Below are 26187 nucleotides of genomic sequence, written 5' to 3' on the forward strand. Positions count from 1 at the left end.
TATGCTGAAGCCGATTTTAAACTTATCACTGTGCTCAAATTCATCAAGTATCCTGCTCATAGCACAGTTTCTGGCAGATTTATGTTTGTTTTCGCGGAAAGGTTGCGACGAAATTTATTATTTGGCAAGGGATTCGTTCCTCCTTGGCCGAAAATTAACGTTTTCGCGACTAATATAACTATGAATTCAAAGATATGCAAAAAGGGTGTCGAACCAACGTTTTTCCCATCATTAAGTCTCACGATGGTCCAGACACGTTTTGGCCATTCCTGGCCAGCTGCCATTGGAGTCCAGTTGAATACATGAAGAGCAGAATCCACCAGTTCTGACCAATGTGGTTGAAAAAGAATTATTTTGTCGTGAAAGTAATTTTTCTTTAAAAGAATTGTTTGTGCTCTGAATTCCTGTTTGGATATTGAAACATGTTTGAAATAAGGTTTACTATTTATTAGAATGTCTCAAAATAAGCATTTTGTCATTACGGGCCAAATATTTTTTTCAGCTGTAATTATGATGCACTGAATATAAGTTAAATGTGGAACGAATTAGTTTACATCTCAAAATGGTACTTCAAAAATTAATCTTAAGTTTTAACGGGTTAAATAAGATGCGTTTGAAAAATTTGGGAACGTTGAACTCATTTCTGGCTCACTTGATACGCAAAAAATAGATTCACGAATTAATAGTGTGGTTAACTAATGTTTTTTCCCACCAGTTCAAATAATCTGTTTTTAAGAAATTCGTTGCAAAGAATCGATATTTTCAAAAGTATAGGGTAAGGTGGGGCAAATCCGACCGTTGGGTAAACCCGACCCCCCTATGTTACCGAAAATCAGAAGCACTACGCGAACTAATATCAATGGTGTCGTGTAGAGCATCAAAAATAATCATAATGGTGGCATGACAGCATTTTATTAATCTACATTGAGATGCTCAAACGACTAAAAGTGTGTTTTTACAACTTTTGATTTGACTTTTGCGCATTATTGCCTACAGGATATTTCTGATTGTTAAAGTGATTGCATAAAAAATGTAAGTGGATTAAAATTCTTTGAATAAAGTCCTACAAAGTGCCTAGATGAATTTGGTTCAACTTTTTCATAACTTTTTTTAATTGCATCGTAATGAAAAATGACGCGGTGGGGCAAATCCGACCTCTAAATAGTGGGGTAAATCCGACCGCTTTTTGGTAAGAAAATGTTTATTTATCAAACTGAAATATATTTTTATTGTTATTTTATATATTTTTTATGAAAAATAGTTCATAATTACAAACGAAAGACACAAAAACGTGATGATTATAGTATTCGTCAAGCAATTGCTCTGATGCAAATGGGAATATCATCACGTGCTACTGCTCGTGATTTTAGCATTCCAAGATTGACATTGAACTCCATTTTCTTCATGTTACGATTCAATAACACAACATTAATTGATTTATCATTGAAACATCATAAAATTTGGCGAATATCTGAACTAAATCAGCCAAAAACATAGGGGGTCGGGTTTACTCCACCATTTTTGAAAACAGCAAAAATGAACATTTTCGTTAAAAGCTTGTATTTCAAAATATTCCCAAGATCCGAATAAAATGCTATATATAAAAAGTTGCCCAGGAGTCTAACCTTTCATTTGGTATGTAAAACGACTTGATCCGATGTAACGTGAGCATTTTACAGCCAAAACTATTTACTAGATCGGATTTTCCCCACCTTACCCTATACTTTAAGAATACTAAAAAAATTTCAATTTTTTGATTTCCAGCTTGGTATATAACCCCTTAACCCTTAAAGGCGCAAAACATTTTTTCCAAATTTTCTTAAACTTGTCTCACTGCTTTATTACGTCACTGTGAAAATTTTGAGATGGTTTTCGCAATATTTTAAAGCTATAACATTGCGCATTTAAGGTTTAAGTTAAGTATGCTCTAAAAACAACTGTTTCCTCGAAAATCGAAAATAATCGGTTGAAGTTCCTACGATCAAATTATGAAAGAAACACTGGAGCTATTCGTTATTTGAGTTATATTCGACTTATATCCGGACTCGTCCAACTGTGGGACAGTTTGGCGTCATTGACCATAAAATTTATCTTGATGACTCTATACAACTCTAGGGCTGATTTCGCATAACGACAAGAAATCAAATCAGGCCAAAACACCAAAGAGCCACAGTCTTGTCTAAAATAGGTAGTTGACGGTTTTTGAAGGTGCTCTTTGTGGTACCGGGATTATGTACTAGGACAGAGAATTGTCCTGGTGCATAATCCAGGTTGTGACATAAATCTGAGTTCGTTTTCCGCAACTGCAGATTGCTTGCCAGACGACAAAATCCTATACAATTACGAATTATTGCTTGTTTGTATTCAACAAAACTGCCTAAACCAATTAATGTTATTTGATCTGAAAAAATAATAAGTGGCGGTAGATTTTTTAATTTGTACTGGAGTTTTAAAAATGAAAATAATTAATGTCACAATTTTGCCTCAGCGGACAAAATCGGAACATCACTGTACCATGTGCTTGCCTAAACGCAAAAGGTAGGTGCTGAATTGATGCTGATAAAATGTGGCGGGCGAATGAATACCAAATGGGTTGTAATTACGAGTGTTATCATTAGCGAGCTTGTAGCTGAGGAAATATACACATTTTTTACCGAAAGTTGATGATGTAGAAGTTTGTTTCAAGAGTGAGAATGGATTCTTGTTTCTACGGTTTGCAACATTATTTGCTCGGTACACAAACAACAATTGAGAAACGACTACGGTTACATATATGTACTTTGAAGAACACGGCATATTTCTTCCATATACCAGAAGCAATAGGATTAAGACTTTGCATTGGTAAGGGTAGGAGGCCAAGGACAAAATGTGATGAGATGGACGGTAAGGCTAAAAGTAAAGCGGCTCAGTTTTAATAGGAAAAATTACATCAGTTGCAAAAACCTGTTGACATTAGAAAACAATTTAATATAACCTCATTTGTAAATTAGAGTGCATGTTGTATAAAAATGCTTTTTTTCTGGCGGCATAGCCAAGAGCCAAGATCCAAGTGCTAAGAGCCCTTAGTCGTTATCCAATAGCCAAGAGCCATAAGCCAAGATTCAAGAGCAAAGATCCAAGAGCCAAGATCCAAAAGCCAAGAATCTAGAGACAATAGCAAAGAACCAAGAAGCTGTACGCGCAAATAGCGATAACAACCTAGACCCATAAGAGCCATTTGTACCAAGTACCGTAACAGCCTAGAGTAGAAGTAGTCAACATGCAAACGGAGGTTAGTAAACAACCTTCTTATTAATTTTCGATTCTTCGCTCACAAATCGTACCACAGTAGAGTGCTTCCTCCCACCGTGCCCGATCCCGACGGAACATCCCATCGTTTTATCATTTTCTGTGACGCATGGAGCAAAACAGAACCTAGTCCCACCTAGCGAAAGACATCAGCTTCCCAGCTTCATTTGGCAGAAGACGCGCTGGAATCTCAGGAGCGCGATCCACGCCACGGGGAAGAATTATATGCAAGCGTCCTTTGTCAAGATTGTCGCTTTGTCGTGCTTAAGGACCGGAAAAGCAGCGCAAGCATTTCACCTCCCTTTTAGCTAGCGCCGAAACCCGGCTCCTCCACCGTCGTTTGTCAACCCCAGCCACGAGTGCTCAAGTCACAGACATTGTTCGTCTTAATTAATTTACTTAATTTCCATAGGAATGCGATAAATAATATCCTTCCGCCTCAGTCATCCTTCGGTGGAGGTCCATCGTCCCCTGTGGGCAAGGGTTGGAGGTTCCACCGGAAAAAGCACATACCCCTACGAGCGCCTGTTAAACGTGGGAAGCGAGCTTCGTTCTTTGAAATCTTCTACTAACCTCTTATTCCACTGTTTGCAGTCACAAAGTACCCCCTGTTGAGCATTTGTTTTGCTCGCTGTTTTTGTTGCTCATGTGAATGTTAGCTGGATGAACGAAAAAAAGAGAATTTCACCAAATGCCGCTGGAAAAAGTTAGGCTAGGGGGAAAAGTTAAAAATTATTAATGTACTTTGTGCTCCTAACGGCAACGTTGTCTACTTGGTTGGAAAAGCAAGTCAGTGCTGCTAGGTTTCTAGTATCGCCGGGATTTGTTTTCATGTATTTGTTTTTACAGTCACACTTTTCGCTGGCAACTGGGTCGACCCCTCGCCATGTACAGAAAGTATGCTTCCAAACGATCGTCTCAGGCAGGACGTTTTCTCAAGAAATTCTGAAGGTGAACAGAAGACGCGTTTAGAGAAAGTTGCGGATTCACATATAGCAAACGGGGGGGGGCGGTACTGGAAACGGTGGGAATGTGGCATGTTTTCAAATTTTCCCATTATCAGGTCGTGCACGCTGTCGCCTGCGGCATAACACGGCGGTCTTTGAAGCGGTCGTAGGCCAAGGTTTCTCTGCCAGGTGGAGATGGAACGCTCCGCTTGCTTGTTAAAGTTTAGCTGATATATTTGGTGTAGTAATAAGGATGTAGGAACTCTTGCTCTGCAAACATTGCAGCTAATGGCAAGGGCTGCTCTATGTTGTCTATTTGTGGGGAGATGAATCGATTATTGATTTTTTAATACAACTGAAAGGTATTTTAGAAGTTAATGTTAACATTGAATGAATTTCAAAATATACATTCTATGCATAGTGAAGAAAATTTTATAAAAATTCAGATAGTACTTGATTCATAAATAATAAAGTTCATACGTATTTTCTGAGGAATAAAATGAAACACAGATATAATAGTAATCGCTCGCTTTCAACAAGTAGTTTATTTTTAAATCTAACGATGCATATTTTCAATTTTTTTTATATTTTTAACGACATCTAATTAGGAATGGACTGGAAAATGAAGTATACCCAACAAACATTTCGTGGTTTTATAAACGTTTTAACAGTTGCTTTATTCAGCTCTAGCTGAACATTGGAAGTATACGTGTAATCATATATCGTTTATTCCACCCTTAAACATCCGGTATTTGGAGAATTTATTCAGCTTGTCTGATTAAGACACATGATAGAACAATTCTTCAGCACGTATACAGCCTGAAGAAAACCACAGTTCAGTTTTATCAATAAACCTTTTCGTTACCGCTATTCAGCTGAGAGAATTATCATAGGAAAATTGTTAAAAAAGACATTTATTTCAAGTTACACACGCCATCAATCTCTTTGGAAGCCATATTCTTTTATTAGTGTTACGTTACAGTTAGAGAAAAATTGTATTACCTTGTTGGAATCATATCACGTACCTGGATCCGAACCAGCAACCTGTTGAATACTAAGCACTTACCTTACTGTCTACACCAATCTTGCATACATCGAATGCTTAAGATTTCACCGATGTACCGACAAGTCTAGGCTGCTGAACAGAGTCTGTACAAAGGCTACAGTAGCTTTCGATAGATTTGAGTGAACCTAGTTGGCTTGGGTTCGAATCCCAACCTACGATAATTTTTTTATTTAATTTTTTTTTAATTTAATAATTTTTAGAACATTCGGGAAAAATTAGATAATTTATTTATTTAAAAAATGATGATTATAGTCGTTTTTGTTTCCAAGGTGAGGATTTCTGGTTGTCACAAAACATTTAGATAAGTAAAAATGTTATATGGTGTTATATGAAAGTGGTGGTAACTGAATGATGGATTGAAGTCATTTATAATTCTAAGGTGGCAGTGTCCTCAATTTATTTACCACTCCCTGCCAAATGATTTTCTTTCCATTGTGATTTTTTTTGGTAAGCGGAAGTCGCTGTTCCAATTCAATAGTTTATTTATTTATATCAATTAAGTTCGCCAGCGTGAATAATCATTTCATTGTACCTTTGTTTGCAAGTCGATGGATAGAAAAAAATCATGGTAACAATGCTGGTGTCTAAAATTTATAGCAACGTTGGAACAAAAAGTTTCTCTTGTGTTCAATATGAGAATATTCATGTTTCACAAGTAAACAGACCGTTTCGAATTAAAAGGTAAATTTACATAAACGAGGGCGCGTGTGATTTGGTAAGCTTGTACATTGAAAAACTGTAAATCGTGTATTTCCCGTGGTGAAAACTCAGTAGATATAAAAAAACTAAATAAACTTTCTTTATTTCTTTATTCATTTATTGAATAAAGGTCGGTTGCCATTCCTCATGATTTGCTAATCGCGCCAATTTTTGTAGTAGTTACAATTACCTTTGTTAAACACATAATTCAGCTAAAAGTCAAAGGTGGTATAACAGCAAATGTAAAGGTAGAAACAACCTCTTGAAGACATGTAGTGCAGCTTAATGATTAAAGGTAATACTATTGGTAACAGCATCGTTTATTCAACTCGCAATTCAGTCTAATTAAGATGGTTGAATAAAAGCTTTAATATTGTCGCTATTACATTTATTAGCAGTATAGTTCAGCCTAGTTGGAACTGGCGAATACTGGATTTTAAATAGGCTGAATAAACTGTTAATGTTTAAATAGTTCAGCGAAAGTTTTATTCAGGTTACATAACCTTTAATCTGCTTTAAATCAACACGTAGTCTTATAGATCAGCTCCTAATGTTTATTGGGTATTTTTCAATATTAAGAGCCATAGTACTCAAGGGAGCGCAAGGGGTTGAAGGAAGAAAGTTTTTTAGAAAAGCTTAGAAAGGGTCATATGAGTAAGCTTAGAGTTTACCAGCGACTTAACCCTTTGTCTGCTACCACAGGAGTCAGGATCTTTTAGCATTGGAAATGCGAATCACCTGAGTCTACGGCATGTCCGGACGAGCGTAAAGCAACTTGTTACTTCATGCTGTCGGTTCCGACAGCATAAAGTAAGAAACTACTTTACGCTCGGATCCTCGGCTCAGTAATGCTAGCGCATTGAGTCGTGTTAAATATAACAAACATTAATATAAAAATCGATATTAATGTTAAGAACCGCTGCTCTAATCAATGTTTTGTGCGAGGTCATATAATGCATGGACTGTTTCTGATGGTATTTGGACCGTTAGTAATTGAAATTATTGTTAAGTATTAAGTAAGTAATTGAGTAATTATTGAATCATTTGGCTAAACGAGTTCGAATATTACCCAAGATTACTTTCTGTCTGAATTCTTCATTTTATTTGTTTAACAGAGTTCTAATAGAGAATCCCTCATATATTGTGAAACAAGCTCAAAAAATTAGGATAGAAACGGTTCAAAAAGTTGACCCAGCGAAACTCAAAAATTCCCATTCTACAAAAAATTGAATATCTTTCAGCAAATCACGACTGTCTATGGAAAGATGCGCTCTATAGAGTTCTATCATTCACACAAATTACTTGCTTTCCTCCAGCTGTCATACGTAAAACTATCAATCAATTCAAACGTTTGCAATAGCTTGCTTAAAGTATTTATGATGGTGTTTAAATGCTCTGTGTCACTGTGAAACTTATTCCGGAGACGTACAATACCGGTTGGTCGGGATTCACCATGCAAATAATTCGACCGAAAAGCTCTTCTCGATTTGTTTTCCTCCACCTATCAGAACATTGTGACAGGTAGAGGAAAACAAATCGCTGAACACACTAATACAGTTCCAGATTGTCAAGTGCTGTATTGGTGTATAAAATAAAAGGAGAATTTTATTTCTCATTTAATGACTCACTTTTTTATCGGTAGTTTTGAGATAAAAAGTGTCCCTAAGTGTTCGAATCGGATGATCCGAGGCGAAACTCGCCTTTCCTCTCATTTCATCGTGCGCCAAAGTATCAGGATGCCCTTCCGGATGTTTATGTTTACTTCCAGAAGCCCGGCGGTCATGTTTAATTTTGCAAGTGTATAAGACTAATACACTCAAAAACAAGATGGAGAGAAAGGTGGGAACATTTGACACTTTTGAGTGTATTAGTATTATACTTGCAAAATTAAGCATGGCGGCCGGGGCCCTTGAAGTAAGCGTAACCATCCGACCGAGCATCCTGATTCTTTGACGCACGATGAAAAGTGAAAAAAGGCCGAGCTTCACCTCGGATCTACCGACTAGAACACTTATGGACACTTTTTACCTCAGAAAAAAACCGATTAAATTAACTATGACCAAACCAAAACAAAACAGAAAGGCCCACTACGTCATTTGTTTGTGCTTTTCTTCTTCACATCCTCTTGTTTCTTCGGCTTTATCGAAGAAAAATGACAACCGCACTCACACACAGAAAAAAATGTTCACACCTGTATCCGTCTTGACTCAAAAACACCAAATATTTCCACCTTTCTTTCTCTTCATCTTGAGGCAAGACAACTAGTAATACAATTTCTGGAGTCAGCGCAAAACCACATGGCTCATCTCTTCATGTTTCGCATTGTTAGCATCATGATCAATGCGAGATGCCTAATAAAATAATTGGAATTCATCAATTATGTATCGTGATAATTGTACATATTTAATAAAGCGGGATTTTTAATACAAACTCGACATCTCAACAATTTGTTTACCATTTACATATTAGTTTCCTTTCGATCAAATACGTGACCTGTTTATAGTTTATAGTATTATTGATGGCATTTAAAACTTGACTCCATAGAAGTGCGATTTTTCTTATAAAAGTGCGCTTCTACATTAAATCGATTTCATGTATGAGGCGCACTTATTCCTCGTTGGATAATACATAAGTGCGTAATAGACACCAAAACAATTCAATGTAAAAGCGCAGTTTTATTTATGTTTCCGCACTTTTAGTCGCACTTATTATGTGCGCAATGCGCTATATAGTATATTCATAGTTAGGCGGACACAAAAGCCGGAAAACCGGCAACTCTTATTTCAGAAAGAAAACACTGGCACCCGTGCAAATGTTCAAGCTTTAGCAGAAAAGTTTCATTGTTAACGTCGTAAAAGACATGTACGTCTAGAAAAACGAATTCGATTAAATATTGTGGTTTTATGATTGTGCGAATATTTCTCGATGTCACATAAATATATTGATTATTTTCTTTTACCTATGCTCTATAGCACAGGGAAAGAGAAAAATATTTATCACCATGATCACAATATCTTCTCCAGATCCATAAAGAAAACGTATTGTGACATCATGCTCGATGGGCTCCGACATTTGATATGTTCGACTGGATCTGATCAGTGTCTCCGCCTAACTTTGAATATAGTAACTATAGTTTATAGTATTCATATCGAGCAAAATCTTTTCGAATTCTTTCTGAAAGAGAACATCGACTATTCTCGTTAATTCATATGATTGGAATGCCACTGAATGCACATAGGGTTACTGTGCCCTAAATCATCTTAGCACCTCTATTCATCCTACCCATTTGAACACATTAGTTAGAGCAGTATCTCCTCTCTCTATTCAACGCATTGGCTCAAATGGTAGAAAGAATAAGGGTGCGTTGTACTCGACTTTTCGCTTCGCTCAAACGGGAGTATTTTACATTTTCCAGGCAAGATTTTTTATTGTACTGCTTCTTAGGAACGAAGCAAAGATGTTGATACCGATTTAAGAGCATTCCAGTCCACTGAAAACCGAGTTATCCGCGAAAGAGTGTGATATCCCGACTAATGAGATGAATAAGGGCTCGTCTACCCTACAATGAACAAAACAGAGATGCCGAGTCATTACCCAGTGATTCCGTATTTTTAAGTCTATCTTTTAAATAAAAAGTATGTAGTCTGTAGACTGTCCTAGTAATGTATTCCTATACAACTAGTGTAGAAGTGTTCTACCCCTTTACCATGTCATCGGACTTGTATACAGGAAAATATTGGTAAAAATTTAAAGAAAATAGCTGAATTAAATATGGTTGCAATGGTATGATAGTACATTTATCTCTATTTTATTTATTGTTGTAAATTTGGTTCTGATGAATAGGTTGTTATGCTGAACAAATTTGCTAGAAACATGCAGTATGTGATAAAAATGTTGAATTGATTAGTACCAGATAAATTGTTGCGAAATGTGTGTTAGTAATCGGGCATTGTTAAGTGTATTATAGCAACATATAAATATACGATAAAGAAATTGGCTGCACTGCCAACCTAGCTCTAGCTGCAAACAATTACAGATATTTTATTCACAGACTAGCGAAGTGTTAAAAAGTGCATCTATAGACGAGAGTTTTAAAAGGGGAAGTACAAGAGGAAGCTTATGGGAGCTTTCGTGATGCCAGTTTATGTGGTTTTCGTTTGAGGCGAAACTGAGTCAGTTCCTAACCCCAACTGCTGTCAAAATGTATGAACTGACAGCGGTTGGGGTTAGAACCTGACTCAGTTTCAGGTTCAAGCGAAATCGCCATTAGATTCATGGTTCCAAGTTTTACTGTGTTTGGCAAGTGTGTGTATAAAGTGCTTGTACATACAGTCAACTGTCATCAATTATTCAGCAAAGCACATGAAAGACAAGAAAATAAAAAATAAGAAGCCCGTTGTCTCGTCTTGTCTTAGGTTTACACGGATCCCATTTGACAGATGTTCACTGGGTCAATTAAAAGCGGCATCTATTCATTTGAGAAGATCAAACGAAGGAGGTTCAATAAGAACTGCGACTTATTTGAAAGCGTCGGCGAATGAAGAGCCATGAACTGAATTTAAGATCATGCGTTAAATGAATATGAATGTTACCGTAGACGACTGATTGGCTGCATTCATTCAGTTTCGATTGAATGAAGTGAAATTTTACTGCACTGGTTGATATTACTGTTTGGAGATTTTTTTTTTTGTAGGGACCGTTTTAGTGTTAACCGTCTTGCCATTAAAGCATTTCTTTTATTACCTTAAAGCTATTAAAGGCCTAGTTTTGGGTGTATAAGCATGAATCACATATTTTTTAAATATTTGCACTTATTCACTAATCAACTTATCTGTTATTTTCAACGAAAATATCACTTAAGTGTAACAATATCGAAACAAGTGGAAAATCCGTGAAAATTTTTTTTTTTTTTCCACAATAAACCTTAAAAGCTTTGAAAATTATATCCGCACGAAGATACACTAATGAATCTCAATATTTGCTAAAATTGCACATGTTTTACAGGATTTGAGGCCCACTGAGTGTTTCATATTTCAAAGTTATCCATAATGATAGGGTACACATACAATTCATTAGAATTTTAAAAGTTATATTCCTAAAATACCTATGTGTCCGTCTGACCTACAGTTCCCATAAGAAAAATGGCCTTCGAGTGGTATACCGCGAACAACGTCCAAGTGGCACCCAAGGACGAGAACCCTCCCAACAGGCCAGAACTTCTTCTATTAGAAAAATATTAGCCAATCTTTAATCCTCTAACCTCAAGAAAACGTGAGAAACAGCTGTCAGCATGCAGCTCAAGGTAAACTGACGTTCTGCGGCGAGGAAAGTGACCAAGGACACGCACAACTTGATGGACAATTTTCATTCGCTAAAAAGAACGCTTGAGTAAATATTTTTTCTTCATTCTGTATGCATTGAACTTGCAACAGAGACATTATTTAATAATAATCATTTATAATAAAAAGTTTGACCGAGACACATTCTTGTTTGATAAATATTCGATTCCCGATCAGAATGCAATAACAAGATTATAACAGAATACAATTTTCGCAATAAGCTGTGTTATAAATCTCGTTATTAGTTAAAATAACAGAAAATTATAACAAGTAACAGCTCGAGATATAGTCTTGAAATATTTTTGTTATGTGTTTCTGATCGGGTTGTAACACCATTTTTTCGTTTATTCGGAAAACCATTCAATCTGATGAATAGATCAGCAAAAATTACTTCTAATCTAACGTTGATTCTGTTAAATTAATCATTTAGCCTAACGTACTTTGGCCCAATAAAACAACTCCTACGTTTACATCAGTCAATATCAAGTTTATAGAATTAGAAAAAGCAAGTCAAAAGAATAAAAAAAAATTATTACTTTTATTATTAACATACCATTATACCAAAACACTTGGAGAAAAATTTAAACATTAAAGCATTAGACGATGAACAGCAACAGCAGGTGAATGAAGGACCAATGAATTTCATCATTTTGGTCACACCGTTACGTAACAGTCAATACCGCTGGTGAAATTCATTTTTGACTTTATAAAAGTTCTTAATATTGTGGGTTTTGTACAAATCTTTGAATGGCAGCATTAACAGATACAATATTCCAAAATATTCGAATAGTGTTTTTATGATATAATAAAAAGAATTATAATGTGTTCGACATCCTAAAATATACTTACTAAAACACTAAAAACAAAAAATATTCTCAATGCATTTAGGGATCCATGAAGCTTATTAACATAGTAAAAAACTGGTATATTGTTTTCATAATCTGAAATGGAACCAATGAATTTAATATTTAGAACGGAGAACAAATTCAATCGTTTTCACCTCGACAAACATTTCTATATTCATTGGTGCAAAACCTCCAATGGTTAGATCAACCGCGTTCTGGCTACGGTGGAACATAAATGCCACTAGTTTAAGGTCAGATTTGTCCAGCAGATACCATTTAGTGTCGTAAATGGCTTCAATGATTTCATCATTCTGAAAAACCAATTGCATGATCAAATGCAAAACCAATTTCGAAATAAAAACACTACCTTAACCCGAAAAATTGTTCCAAGCAAACAAAACTCCAACAATTGGAAAAGTGCTCCTAATATAAATGCATATCCTGGCAAAAAATTAGTCATGTAGCAAAGAAACAGTGACAAGGTAAGGCACGATACAGAGGTTACCACTTGTACAAAACTTATCACAATGTATACTTGGTCCAAGTCTTGTTCATAGCTGAAAAACGTATATATTATAAATACACTACCACTAACTGCGTTATAAGAACACATACCTCAAAATCCCATAGTGCTCAATAGATATCTCTCTAACTTTGTCATGTATTTTGCCGTTGTCCCGTTTCGACGCTTCCAACAGATCATCCAAATTCTTAAGATTGTTTTTGTACACATCAACCAACCCCGCCAGGTTGGCGATGAACAGCAGGATGGCCGTATCGGAAGCAGATATTCCATTGATGGCGATCGCTAGCAGGAGCACATGGTAGGTTAACGTGACTACGTATCCCCAATACGAGCGGATATCCACCCCAGGAATCACTACGTTCAGCACTAGTTCCTTCTCTCCGTACATCACGTAGTAGTACAGCGGATATAGCGCAAATCCCAGAATGGCAAGAAGATACGCCAGCATTAGAAATCGTATCGCCAGTTGCATTTTCCTCATCAACTCCAGAAGAACGGCATTGTTTTGTGGGTGAGCGGTGTGGCTTTCGTGAAACTGTTCCAAGAATTTTATTCGATCTAGAAAAAACTTGCGATTGTTGATGGCGTTGTACAACTTTGCCAGTCCTTGGATCGCTATTCCCATAGGGGCTAACGATTGCAGTGAACCGTAAATGTCTGGATAGAATAACCAGGCACTGTAGAAGCCAAAAAGCAGATAGGGTGATGAGCCTATTTTCACCATACTAAGCAAGGTGCCGCATTAATTCGGTAATTTCTTGCCTTACAATAAATGGAATGCATCAAAATTGACATCAACCGCTTTGCTTCGTTGTTAACAACCAATATAATAACACAAATGCGTTGAAAACAGTAAAATTCTCGTGTTTAAGCACAATGAAAACTCGAATCGAGTGCCCCTATTGTTGCGCTACCATTTGACTCAATGCGTTGAACAAAGATGGCAGACACTGCTCTAACCAACGGCTTCAAACGGGTAGGGTGATAATAGAAACATGGCGCAAATAGGCTCATCACCCTAAGTGCTAGCTAGCAAAATCGTCAGAAGGGTGTGAAAATTAAAACGCCAGTCTTCCGCAAGTAGATCCAACCCGCAGAAGTCAGCTAATCGGCGAGCAAATCGAACAGTTTCACGAAACGCTTCCAGAGACGTTGCGTGCTTCATCGCAGAGATATGGATAGTACTGACACATTTTTAATGGTTCACTTGTTATTTGAAGTGTGCTTTAATTGGCACGTCTTTTTTGTGAGAAATAGATAATTACTTAATTATAGAATGGTAAAGTTCAATGTCAGATTCAGTTGCGGTTTCGTCCTAGTATTGCATATTGTACACATACACAAGGGGATCGTGATAATTTTTTACTATCTAACATTTTGTACAAGGGACTGCGTATCGATCTTCCGGGATTGTTTAGCTCACTATTTTTTTTGTTTTTATCGAAATTCAATTGAAAATGAAGCATATTTTCAATATTAAGAGCCATAGTACTCAAGAGAGAGCAAGGAGTTGAAGGAAGAAAGTTTAGAAAAGCGTGGAAAGGGTCATATGAGCAAGCTTAGAGTTTACCGGCGACAGGATCTTTTGGCATTAGAAATGCGAATCGCCTGAGTCTACGGCATATCCGGACGGGCGTAAAGTAACTTTTTGCTTCATGCTGTCGGAACTTTCGGCACTAAAATTTTTGTACGCGATCATTTTTTAACCGATTTTAAATTTTTCGAGTGTTTTGAAAAGAAGAAGAAATGAAACCTTTCCAACGATATGCTATGTTATGTTCTTTTGTTAAACTTACAACGTGGTTTTGTGACAACGATATGAAAGTTACTATTATTTTGCTATTTTTTTCATTAAAAATATAAAAATTGCTCAACATTTTTATTAGAAAGCATCTTTATTTTTAATAAAAATTTAAGGACAATATTTAATTCCCTATCCAACGACCTATTCATGATCTAAATCGGTTGAAAAATGGCAGAGTTATTAATTTTTTTCCAAATTAGAAGCTTGCTCGCTTGAACTTTTAAAATTTCCAAAAAACCGATTTTTTTTTGCTCGATTACGTATGCATGCAAAAGTATGTGTTTGAACTTTGAACATGAAATTGGATAAAAAAAAACGGAAGATATAATTATAGCATCTTATAGTGCGAGACAATACCTCACTAACCCCTTAAGAATTCATGCGAGCAGGATTCTAATTTAGAAAAAAAATTAATAACTCAACCATTTTTCAACCGATATTGATCAAAAATAGGTCATTGGATGCGGTGTGAAATGTTCTCCTTAATTTTTTATTAAAACAAAGAGGTTCCCTAATAACAATGTTAAGTAATTTTTAAATTTTTAATGGAAAATATTGTAGTCCCAAAACTGCATAGTACTTTAAACAATAGAACATAACATAGCATACCGTAGGTAAGGTAATTTCTTCTTCTCTCCAAAACACTCAAAAAATTTAAAATCGGTTGAAAAATGACCGCGTAAAAAAAGCGAGTAACGGCGCTTTAACCTAGGCTCCATGAGCAAGGGCAAAGTGTAAATACCTCTGTCCAATACCAAAGGACCAAAGGAGTGACATTAACCTTCTTAGCAAAGTCACTCTCATCGTTTTATCCTAAACCCCTTTAAATGGAAACGGTCGGTACGGTTGTCCTCGTTTATTCTTCATTCAAGTTTCAAAACGATTCATTGGTTGAATTATTTATTAAATGAACAATTCAATTGCCGCATAAAATCGAAACATCTTCAAACTAATGGTGCAAATTTTCATTTCCAAATCCCTCAATCATTCACTTTCAAGTTGGCAGGATTTTCATGACTATATTGTACGTCTTCATTTCAAATTGATGTTTTTTTCATTCACCAATCAAAGTTGCCATCTGCTCTGTAGAGGCCAGTTTAGGTTAAATGTTGACATGTTTTGCGTTTTCAAGCTTACATCAACAGTCAGAAGTAGAAACCTAGTCAATACTCCAGTAGAGAGATATTCACAGTGTCAATGAAATTGAAAATGAATGGAAAATGATTAAGCAGGTCGGCTGTTTGAATGAATGATGCAAACCACCAACAGCGAATTGCACAGAGTAGGGCATGATTTGAGATTTGTTCCTCCTTCAAGTTCAAAACTACAAGGGGCAGCCCTATGGGGTTGCATAAACTGTAGACGTAGGACTATACTACTTAATGTTAAATATTTATTTTCTTTGTACATGTAGAGTAATAATATATCAAATATATTTCTTACGTATAGTTTAAACACAACTCATCAACATCGAATGTTACATATTGAGCCAAACCTTCTTGGTTATCAGGTAATTTCATTTGTAGTAGGTGATCTAATCAGATTAAACTTATTTGAGAAGATCTGACGAAAGAAGATAGAAAACCGTGACCGAACTAATATCTGGAGCTAAATCTTTATAGCACAAGATCAGCTTTTAAAATCGTAAAAGCTTTTCGATTGTGTGTGGTAAAAAATCGAGACGAATAAAAATCAAAGTTTAGACAATATACTCCCATTTCATGTATTGACCAAGCTTTCTAGTTATATTGGACCATTATTGTAACTTTCCTAAAGTACGCATACAAATGTAGCGAATGCAGTGGTCTTAATCATATATGGAAACTATAAATATACAAGAATCGAAAACAATTTTATATATGCACTTAGATGCGTTTCTGCAACGGTTTTTTGAGTGGCAGTGTATATTCATTCATTCATAAATAGGTTTCGTAGTATGTACCTATTGGCAGAATCAAAATAGGATAGGCTGAATGGAAATGAATCATGTGAAGTGGAAATGAATCAATGAATTGATCGAAAGTAAATAATAAACATTCGTTGTGCTTTCCATCGATCCGCGTAAATTTGTTGCTAAGAAAGTTTTCGTCTTACGAAAGCACAGATTGCTATCATGCAGGTTACGCATGCAACCGCTAACAATTTGTTAGTAACAAATTAGATATACCTACCCACACATTCGCCTCAAACATTGAACCCAAGCGCACAAAGCAAAATTAGTTAACGCCAATGATGATGGGTAGAGCGAAAGAGACAACTAGTGCCATGACACAATGTTAACCGTGTTTGCGAATGGAGCTCGAATGTACAAACGATTTTCTGTACGAATAATTGTGATCGAGATTGTACATAAAAGTATGCTGGAGCACAACACAAAAGAAAGCATAGTGTTTGAACGGACAATCTTAGTCGCGTGTTGGACGGCACTGGGTAGCGTACCTCCGCAGCCAGTGTAAAGGACTTTTAACTCAGCTACACTGGCTGTGAAAACATACAGCGCAGTGATCTGCTCCGCCTTCCGTTCAACAGGCAACTGAACTTGTCCGGCCAAATCCGTTCTTTAAATAGTCGATGATGACGTCATTTATAGAAGCGTAGCGCGCTAGGTAAACAAATATGTCGTGCCGGACTTGGGAAGTACTATCTTCTGTGCCGGACTTGGGAAGTTCTATCTTCGACGGCCTCCTGCATTATACCCGTTTCGATTTCAGTGAACGCTAAATCCTTCAACAAAATCCTTCTGCGTACATCGTTTGATGTCGTTCTCCTGGTTTTTACTTCATCAGTCGCAGTTTGCGGCACTGAAGTGAAGTGCGTGTGTGCTCTGAAACTGTGTCTCGAACAACTCATCCACCAGCTACTTCGTACCAATTAGCTTTGAAAGCTATTAGTGGTACGGGATCGTAAGTATCTTAAGACGATTTGCAAACCAGGGCCGCCAAGATGTAATAATTTTACACGCATAATACACTGGTGGGATATTTCGTAGACTGCGAAATAGCAATCCAATGAATCTTTCCATATTTTTCACTTTATAGCTATTTTGCCTATTTCGATCTGCTCACATCGAAACGGTGGGATCGACTGTGACCTAGTTAACCGTTGTGTGTCCAAACTCCTTTGCGGACGAGGGTACCCGAATACCCAGAAAATTGAAATGCTCATAACTTTGGCTTTTTTAACCGCTTTGGACACATTTAGATGTTTTGGATTCAGGAACTCGTCCACTTTTTGATCCTGTGAAATTGAACCGGATGAATGTAGCTGATTCTTGATAATCCGGATTTTCCGGAGTAATGTTCCATTACTAGGGTATGATTTATAAATTTTAATAATATTCTATCAATATGAGTATCAAAACCCTTCGAATTGTCTCAGAAGTCTGTTATTTATTGCTACGGGACCATATGGCAATTTGACCTTGGAATGGCCACTCACGGCCCCGCGGGAAGCTGCTCCGAAATATCCGTTCCGAGATCAAATTACCAAATGTTTCCATAACCACAAGAAACAGCCTTCCGATACAATTCCAAGAATTTTGATACCCATATTGCTAGAATTCCATTAAAGTTCGCAAATAGTACCCCAGCACTCGAAACTGCTTCCAGAAACTTGGATTCCCGGGAACCGAGTGAAGTAACTCGATTAATTTTTACCAAATCTTAAAGTGATTGAGTTCCTGAATCCAAACACCCAAAAGTGTCGGATTCGGTTGGAAATAGTCATAGTTATTAGCATTCCAGTTTTGTGGGTACCCGGGTATCCTCGTAGACCTATTACGTAGTAAAAAAAAATCAGGAGCCCCTCATCACTCCCCCTTACTAACATTATTATTAAGCCAAAAGCTTGACCTAGTGACGTTCTAAGATTTCACAAAGTTTCAATTTCCAGCTATGGGTGAAACATTGTAATTTCATTAATTGAAATCTGAAAAGGTACCCAGGTACCCCGTTGGACACATAACGGTTAACCAGGTATCGTATATAGATGGCCAACGAAAATCGTAACAGTATCCAAATCGTATCGAAGTCGCATAATAATACGCTAGATGCATAAGTAATATACAAATTTTATCGTAAGTCTTTAAAACTCATATACGAAACTATAAATAAAGCAAATCATGTCTGATCCATACTATGTCATAACTCATGCCAAAATACTAATAATTACGATGAAAATCAACTTGTGCTGTATATAGCCCTTATCTTTGTCTGTATATTCTATATTTGCGCATTCTATTCCTCTAAATAGTGCTATAAATATGTTGTAACTCAGTTGCAATACAAGATCGAACAACTTTATTATTAATCCCCTAAATACTTTCGTTTGATCAAAATAAGGTTTTTCGGTGTAATCATATGTGCCAAACTCACACATGTACCAAACTCCCGTTGGTGCAACTATTTGAACATGAACCTACATCACCCTTGCTGTTTTTAATCTTAATTACGATTTCTGGGAAAACTACGAGAAAGTTTCTTTTATTCCTTACAACCAAGAGGAGTCCCAAAGATTTCTACTTTTGCCGGGGAAATGCAACTAATTTCCGCCATCTCGTCTTCCAAAGAATTCTACTCATTCTCGCAATGTTTATTCGGCAAACTTTAGCTACCCTTTTTACTGTTCAATATCACTAGAGGATTCTTAAAATTATTACAATACACGAGGAAAAATGAAAATTTTCCGCTTGATTGTATGATGCAATCACACCACATCATTTTCTCGCATATGTTCTACAATACCCAATGTTTTATTTTCAATTTACCTTATCAATTTCACCTCTTTTTCGCGAACACAAATAATAAATCCAGAATTTGCACTATTCGGTACAATAAGACAGTGGAGGTAATTCGGAACCTCTCGATTTATCAGAAAATCGTAAGACTTTCTGACTGCCGTACATATTCGTGGGAGCGCTGTTCTAGAACATTAATTTTGACAGATGAATCTTATTCTTTAGTTTTTTTAAAAAGATATCTTGTTTCATTTTTTGCCATCCTCAAAACAAAAATCATTATAATGGTAAAACCTTGATTAAAGTAACAAATAAAAGTGAAAAAATAACAGGACTGAGTTTTGGAAAAGCTTGAGGCTCCTATTCTATGGAATGACATTTGTTTGGGTGAAAACACAGATATTTTGAAGGCGCTAACCACTTTTGTGCGAAATGAGCGTACGGGTCTATTCAGACCCCCCTATTCCATCAACCACCGTTCTGCGGCTTGCGGTTATGCACACGATTACACACGCCACTGCAAAGAAAATACTTGATGCGCCAATCAACAGCTGTGACTAACCAAATTAAGTCTTTGTAACACAATTTTTTTTTGTGCTTTTTGCTTTTTAAGGAGTTTCTCCAACAAATATTTCATAGGTAAACATAATTCCATCGCAAAAATAAAATTAAAAAAACTTTACGCTCCGAATTACCCCTACACTGTAAAAGTGTGGAAAAACGTAGAGTTGTGCAAATCGTCGCCTAGTGCTGAGCTTTTTTGGCACCAAAATATAGCTGAGGTTTTAAACTAACAATTAGGACACTTGACCGATAAATTCTTTCACATCTATCTACCTAAAAGGGCGATTTGCTTAGGTTGGTCCGAATATCCGACATCACTTGCTGCAACGTAACATGGCGTTTTCATCCTAATTTTCATTTTAACTAATTTTTCATCCGACTATCGTAAATTTCTTAGATAATTTTACTCAAACTAAGCGGAGAATAAAATTAATATTTGCAAACGAATTGCTTGTTGAGGTTTTGTCACTCGTCGTAATACTGTGCCACAGCTCGAAGAATATTTGCGGCCATACCGAACATTAGCTAACACAAAAAACGTTTCGTGTTGATTCTAGAAATAACATTTGCGAAATTTCAAACCAAACACACAAAAAGTTCAATCGAATATTGGTTTATATTTTTCTCATCGATATTAAAGAATCGCTAAACCCTAATCGTTTACGACGGGTGACATTGATGGTCATTTTTCACCACAAACCGCGCCGATTCTGATTACAGTTGCTGCTTGGTTTATTTCTAGTTGGTCTTATAATCGTTTTGAGCAAAATTAGCAATATCTAAGGATCCATGAAGCTAATAAGCATAGTAAAAAACTGATATATTGTTTTCATAATCTAAAACGAAACTAATTAAATTCTATTTGGAATTGAATCTTCCTCAGGTTACCTCGACAAACGTTTCGATATTCATTGGCGCAATCCCTCCAATGGTTAGATCAACCGCGTTTTGGCTACGGTGAAACATGAATGCCACTAGTTTGAGGTCATATTTGTCTAGCAGATACCATTTGGTGTCGTAAATTGCTTCAATGATTTCGTCATTCTGTAAAATTGATCGTATGGACAAAAGTAATGACAGTTCCTGAATGAAAATTGTACCTTCACACGAAAAATTGTCCCAAGCAAACAAAACTCCAACAATTGAAAAAGAGCTCCTAATATAAATGCATATCCTGGCAAAAAATTAGTCATATAGCACAGAAACAGTGACAATGTAAGGCACGATACAGAAGTTACAACCTGCACAAAACTTATAACAATGTATACTCGGTCCAAATCGAACTCATAACTGCAAGAAAAAATCCTGTTATACTACTGATTTATCAATATAACACATACCTCAAAATTCCATTGTGTTCTACAATGATCTCCCTAACCATATCGTGTAGTTTCGCATTGTCCCGTTTCGACGCTTCTAACAAATCATCCAAATCCTTCAGTTTATTTTTGTAAACATCAACCAACCCCGCCAGGTTGGCAATGAACACCATGATGACCGTATCGGAAGCAGATATCCCGTTCATGGCGATCGCTAGCAAAAACACGTGGTAGGTTAACGTCCCCATGTAACCCCAATGGGAGTGTATATCCACCCCAGGAATCACCACGTTCAACGCTAGTACCTTCTCTTCGAAAATCACGTAGTAGTACAGCGGATACAATGCAAATCCGAGCACAGCCAAAATATAAGCAACCAATAGAAATTGTGTGGCCAGTTGCATTTTCGTCATCAAATCCAGCAGAACGGCATTGTTTTGAGGGTGCTTAGCATGGCTTTCGTGAAACTGTTCCAGATAGTTTATTCGATCGAGAAAAAACTTGCGATTATTGATGGCGTTGTACAGCTTCGCCAGTCCTTGGATCGCTATTCCCATTGGGGCTAAGGACTGCAGCATTCCGTAAATGTCTGGATAGAAAAACCAAACACTGTAGAATCCGGTAAGTAGATAACTACATCCTCCGAAAATCGCAAGAAGGGTTCGAAAATTTGGACTCCATCCGGCCGTTAGTAGATCCGCTCCGCAAAAATCAGCCAATCGTCGGGCAAATCGAACCGTTTCACGAAAAGCTTCCAGCGACGTTGCGTGCTTCATCGCTGACGTGTGGATAATACTGAATCAATCTCGCCGGATCGCTAATTATTTCAATGGTACAATATTGGCGAAGATTTTTTGTTTGCTGGTAAAAGATAATTACATAATTAATAGAAGGGAAAATCCCTCAATGTAAAATGTCAGATAGCAAGCTTCCATACCATTAGGTTTACTGTTTTTTGCCTCCTAGATACCGCATAAGGGATTTGTTATCGATCTTTCAGTGCAATTTATTATAGTCTAGCTGAGATACCCGACGTTGTTCATCAATGTTTCGTGTGATTTTTGTGATAACCAAATTAAGATAATATTTTAGTAGTCAAAAGATCTCCTCGCGATTGTTTTAGCTTTTTCTATATGTACGAAAAATTAAAAAAAAATATTAAATGTAATATGTATTCTTTCATTGTTTTAATCTTTTTTTTTATTCATTTCGTTTATTTGATAGGCACAAATGCGTTAGCTTGGCGGTGCCAAATGCTTATGTTTTTACATTTTGGATATCTTAAAACTAGGAGGTTACAATGTTGAAATATTTGTTTTACAAAGGAAAAAAAAAGTTTACAGCTATCTTAAGACTAGAAATAAGATTCAATATACAAGAGAGGGCCAAAAGATTTTTTTATGAAAAAAATTAAAACAAGGGATTCACTTTGATATACAAGAGAGGGAGTAACAGTATTTTACGAAATATTTTACGGTTATCTTAAAACTAACAATATAGTTTGGTACACAAAAGGGAGAACAAATATTTATGAAAAGTTTCACAGAAATTTTAAAACTAGGGATTCAATTCTATTTACAAAATGGAGGACAAGAATTTCAATAAAGAGTAAAAATTATAGCTATCTTAAAACTAGGAATACAGAATACTAATTTGAATTTTTTAACTAGAACTTATGCTTGGTCAAGATATTCAGAGGGTGGCTTATTTCCGCATCAGTGTAGCAGCAGTTGTATCAAGGACAGGGGAGAGACAGGGAAAGAAGGGCAAAACTTGCAACTTTCGCTCGAAGGGGGGGGGGGGGATCAGCGAAATAAATTTGCGCCTCAGTCTAGTAAGTCGTCGAGTACCGGATTGGCGGATGGTATTCTTCGGACCCGCGGGGAATCCTTCAAAAGTCATCGGACCTCGAGTCGCTCTCGCTTCAGTTTCCTTCTATGCAGGCGTAGTGGTAAGGGCGACGGCGGTTACATAGTGGCACTCTGGAGCTGATCGGTTCCACAAGGCAGGAGGAAACTCTAAAAACGAGAAATAAAAGAGAGGGGCTAAATTGGGATATTTATCGTTTTTATGAAGGTATAAATAAGGGACATATAGGGGAAATCACGAGTTGCCAGCATATCTCGGACTGGTACATTGGGTGGTCTACCTCGGGCCCGAAGGGATTCCTTTAACTGAGACCTGGCGTCGCAATACCCGGCGCATACCCAGACAACGTGTTCGATGTCGTGATAGCCCTCGTCACAAGCGCACAGACTACTCTCCGCAAGCCCAATACACCGCAAATGCGCATCCATGGTGTAGTGATTGGACATAAGTCGGGACATTACGCGAATAAAATCCCGACCCACATCCATCCCCCCGAACCAAGGCTTCGTTGATACCTTTGGGATAATCGAATGTAGCCATCGTCCAAGTTCCCCGTTGCTCCACGAGGTTTGCCAACTGTTGAGCGTCCTCTGACGACAAATACTAAAAAATTCGTTGAAGCAGATTGGTCTTTCGTATATGTCACCATTTAATGCGCCCGCCTTTGCTAATGAGTCGGCCTTTTCATTGCCCGGGATAGAACAATGAGAGGGGACCCAAACAAAGGTAATCTGATAAGATTTTTCAGATAACGTACACAAGGACTCCTGTATCATCCCCAGAAAATACGGGAGTTGCTTTTTAGGCTTCACCGCACGAAGAGCCTCGATAGAGCTGAGGCTGTCCGAAACGATGAAGTAGTGATCTGTGGGCAGAGTGTCGATGATCCCAAGGGTGTACTGAATTGCAGCTAACTCTGCGACGTAAACTGAAGCGGGATCATTGAGCTTGAATGAAGCGGTGATAGTATTGTTGAAGATACCGAAGCCAGTGGACCCATCGAGATTTGATCCGTCAGTGTAAAACATTTTGTCGCAGTCGTCTTCTCGGAATTTATTATAAAATATATTGGGGATCACCTGCGGGCGTATATGGTCCGGGATTCCACGAATCTCTTCCTTCATGGATGTGTCGAAGAATACAGTAGAATCAGAAGTATCTAGGAAACGGACACGGTTGGGATTGTACGAAGAAGGATTGATGCTCTGTGCCATGTAGTCGAAGTACAAGGACATAAAACGGGTTTGAGAATTAAGCTCGACGAGCCTCTCGAAATTTTGAATTACCAACGGGTTCAGAATGTCGCATCGGATGAGCAATCGATATGAGAGTTCCCAAAATCGATTTTTTAGCGGAAGAACGCCCGCCAGCACTTCGAGACTCATCGTATGGGTCGAGTGCATGCAACCCAAGGCAATGCGCAAGCAACGATACTGGATTCTCTCCAGTTTGATGAAGTGTATGTTCGCAGCGGAGCGGAAACAGAAACACCCGTACTCCATAACCGACAATATCGTTGTTTGGTACAACCTGATCAGGTCTCCTGGGTGAGCACCCCACCATGTTCCAGTTATTGTTCGGAGAAAATTGATCCTTTGTTGGCATTTCTGTTTCAGATACCTAATGTGACATCCCCAGGTACCTTTAGAGTCGAACCAGACCCCGAGATATTTAAATGTGAAAACCTGGTTGATCGTTGCACCTATTAATAAAAGCTGGAGTTGCGCCGGCTCACGCTTCCTAGAAAAAACAACCAACTCAGTTTTCTCCGTGGAGAACTCAATACCCAGCTGAAGAGCCCAAGCAGACAAATTGTCCAAGGTATTTTGTAATGGTCCTTGCAAGTCGGCAGCTTTGGGCCCTGTAACAGAGACCACCCCGTCGTTTGCAAGTTGCCTTAGCGTGCATGAATTGGCAAGACAATCGTCAATGTCATTCACGTAGAAATTGTAGAGCAGGGAACTTAGACATGAGCCCTGGGGAAGACCCATGTAGCTAAATCGCGATGTTGTTAAATCGCCACGCGAAAAGTGCATGTGCTTTTCAGACAACAGGTTTAGCAAAAAGTTATTTAAAATTGGCGAAAGACCATGCTGGTGCAGCTTCTCTGACAGAATGTTAATAGAAACTGAGTCAAAAGCCCCCTTAATATCCAAGAAGACTGATGCCATCTGCTCTTTGTTAGCATAGGCCATTTGGATTTCTGTAGAAAGCAACGCAAGGCAATCGTTCGTCCCTTTGTCTTTGCGGAAGCCAAATTGTGTATCTGACAGTAAGCCATTTGCTTCAACCCAATTGTCGAGGCGAAACAAGATCATTTTCTCGAATAACTTCCGAATACAGGACAGCATTGCAATCGGCCGATACGAGTTGTGGTCGGAGGCTGGTTTTCCTGGTTTTTGGATGGCGATGACCTTCACTTGCCTCCATTCATAAGGGACAATGTTACCCTCAAGAAACTTGTTAAATAAATTCAACAAGCGCCTTTTTGCAGTGTCAGGCAGATTCTTCAGCAAGTTGAATTTGATTCTGTCTAGCCCTGGGGCGTTATTGTTGCACGATAAGAGAGCAAGTGAGAACTTCACCATCGAAAACGGTGTTTCGTTCGCGGTATCGTGAGGAGACGCGGCGCGGCACGTTTTCTGTACCGGGACAGAGTCCGGACAGATCTTCTTGGCGAAAGCGAATATCCAACGGTTTGAATATTCCACGTTCTCGTTGGTACTATTACGGTTACGCATACGTCGAGCCGTACCCCAAAGAGTGCTCATCGCTGTTTCTCTCGTTAACCCGTCGACGAACCGGCGCCAATAACTGCGTTTTTTGGCTTTCATTAGACTCTTCATTCGCCTTTCTAACGACGCGTACTGTTGATAGCTAGCGGGTAACCCGTCTTCCCGGAAGGCCTTATATGCAGTGGACTTTTCCGCGTACAGCTCTGAGCACTCTTTATCCCACCACAGGGTGGGAGACCGTCCATGGGTATTCGCGCTGGGTACTGGTTTAGTCTGAGCTTGATTCGCACTGTCGAGAATCAAGCCAGCCAAAAACCTGTACTCTTCCTCCGGAGGAAGTTCTTGAGTGGATTCTATTTTAACGGATATCGCGGTCGCGTAACTCTTCCAATCAATGTTCCGTGTGAGGTCATACGAGACATTGATTGTTTCCGATGGTCTTGAACCGTTA

At 37.8% G+C, this 26187-nt stretch overlaps 1 protein-coding gene across 1 annotated transcript; it reads right to left on the reverse strand.

The window, feature by feature from the left end:
- Positions 1-12223: 12223 nt before the first annotated feature.
- LOC131679464 (uncharacterized) lies at positions 12224-21908 on the reverse strand. Its single transcript, XM_058960193.1, is given in 9 exon segments — positions 12224-12280; positions 12340-12495; positions 12552-12741; positions 12800-13421; positions 13728-13894; positions 20594-20649; positions 20702-20857; positions 20914-21103; positions 21154-21908. Coding segments are annotated over 9 exon segments (2349 nt in total).
- Positions 21909-26187: the final 4279 nt, after the last annotated feature.

Source organism: Topomyia yanbarensis, chromosome 2 (genome assembly GCF_030247195.1).
Source record: "Topomyia yanbarensis strain Yona2022 chromosome 2, ASM3024719v1, whole genome shotgun sequence".
NCBI lineage: Eukaryota > Metazoa > Arthropoda > Insecta > Diptera > Culicidae > Topomyia > Topomyia yanbarensis.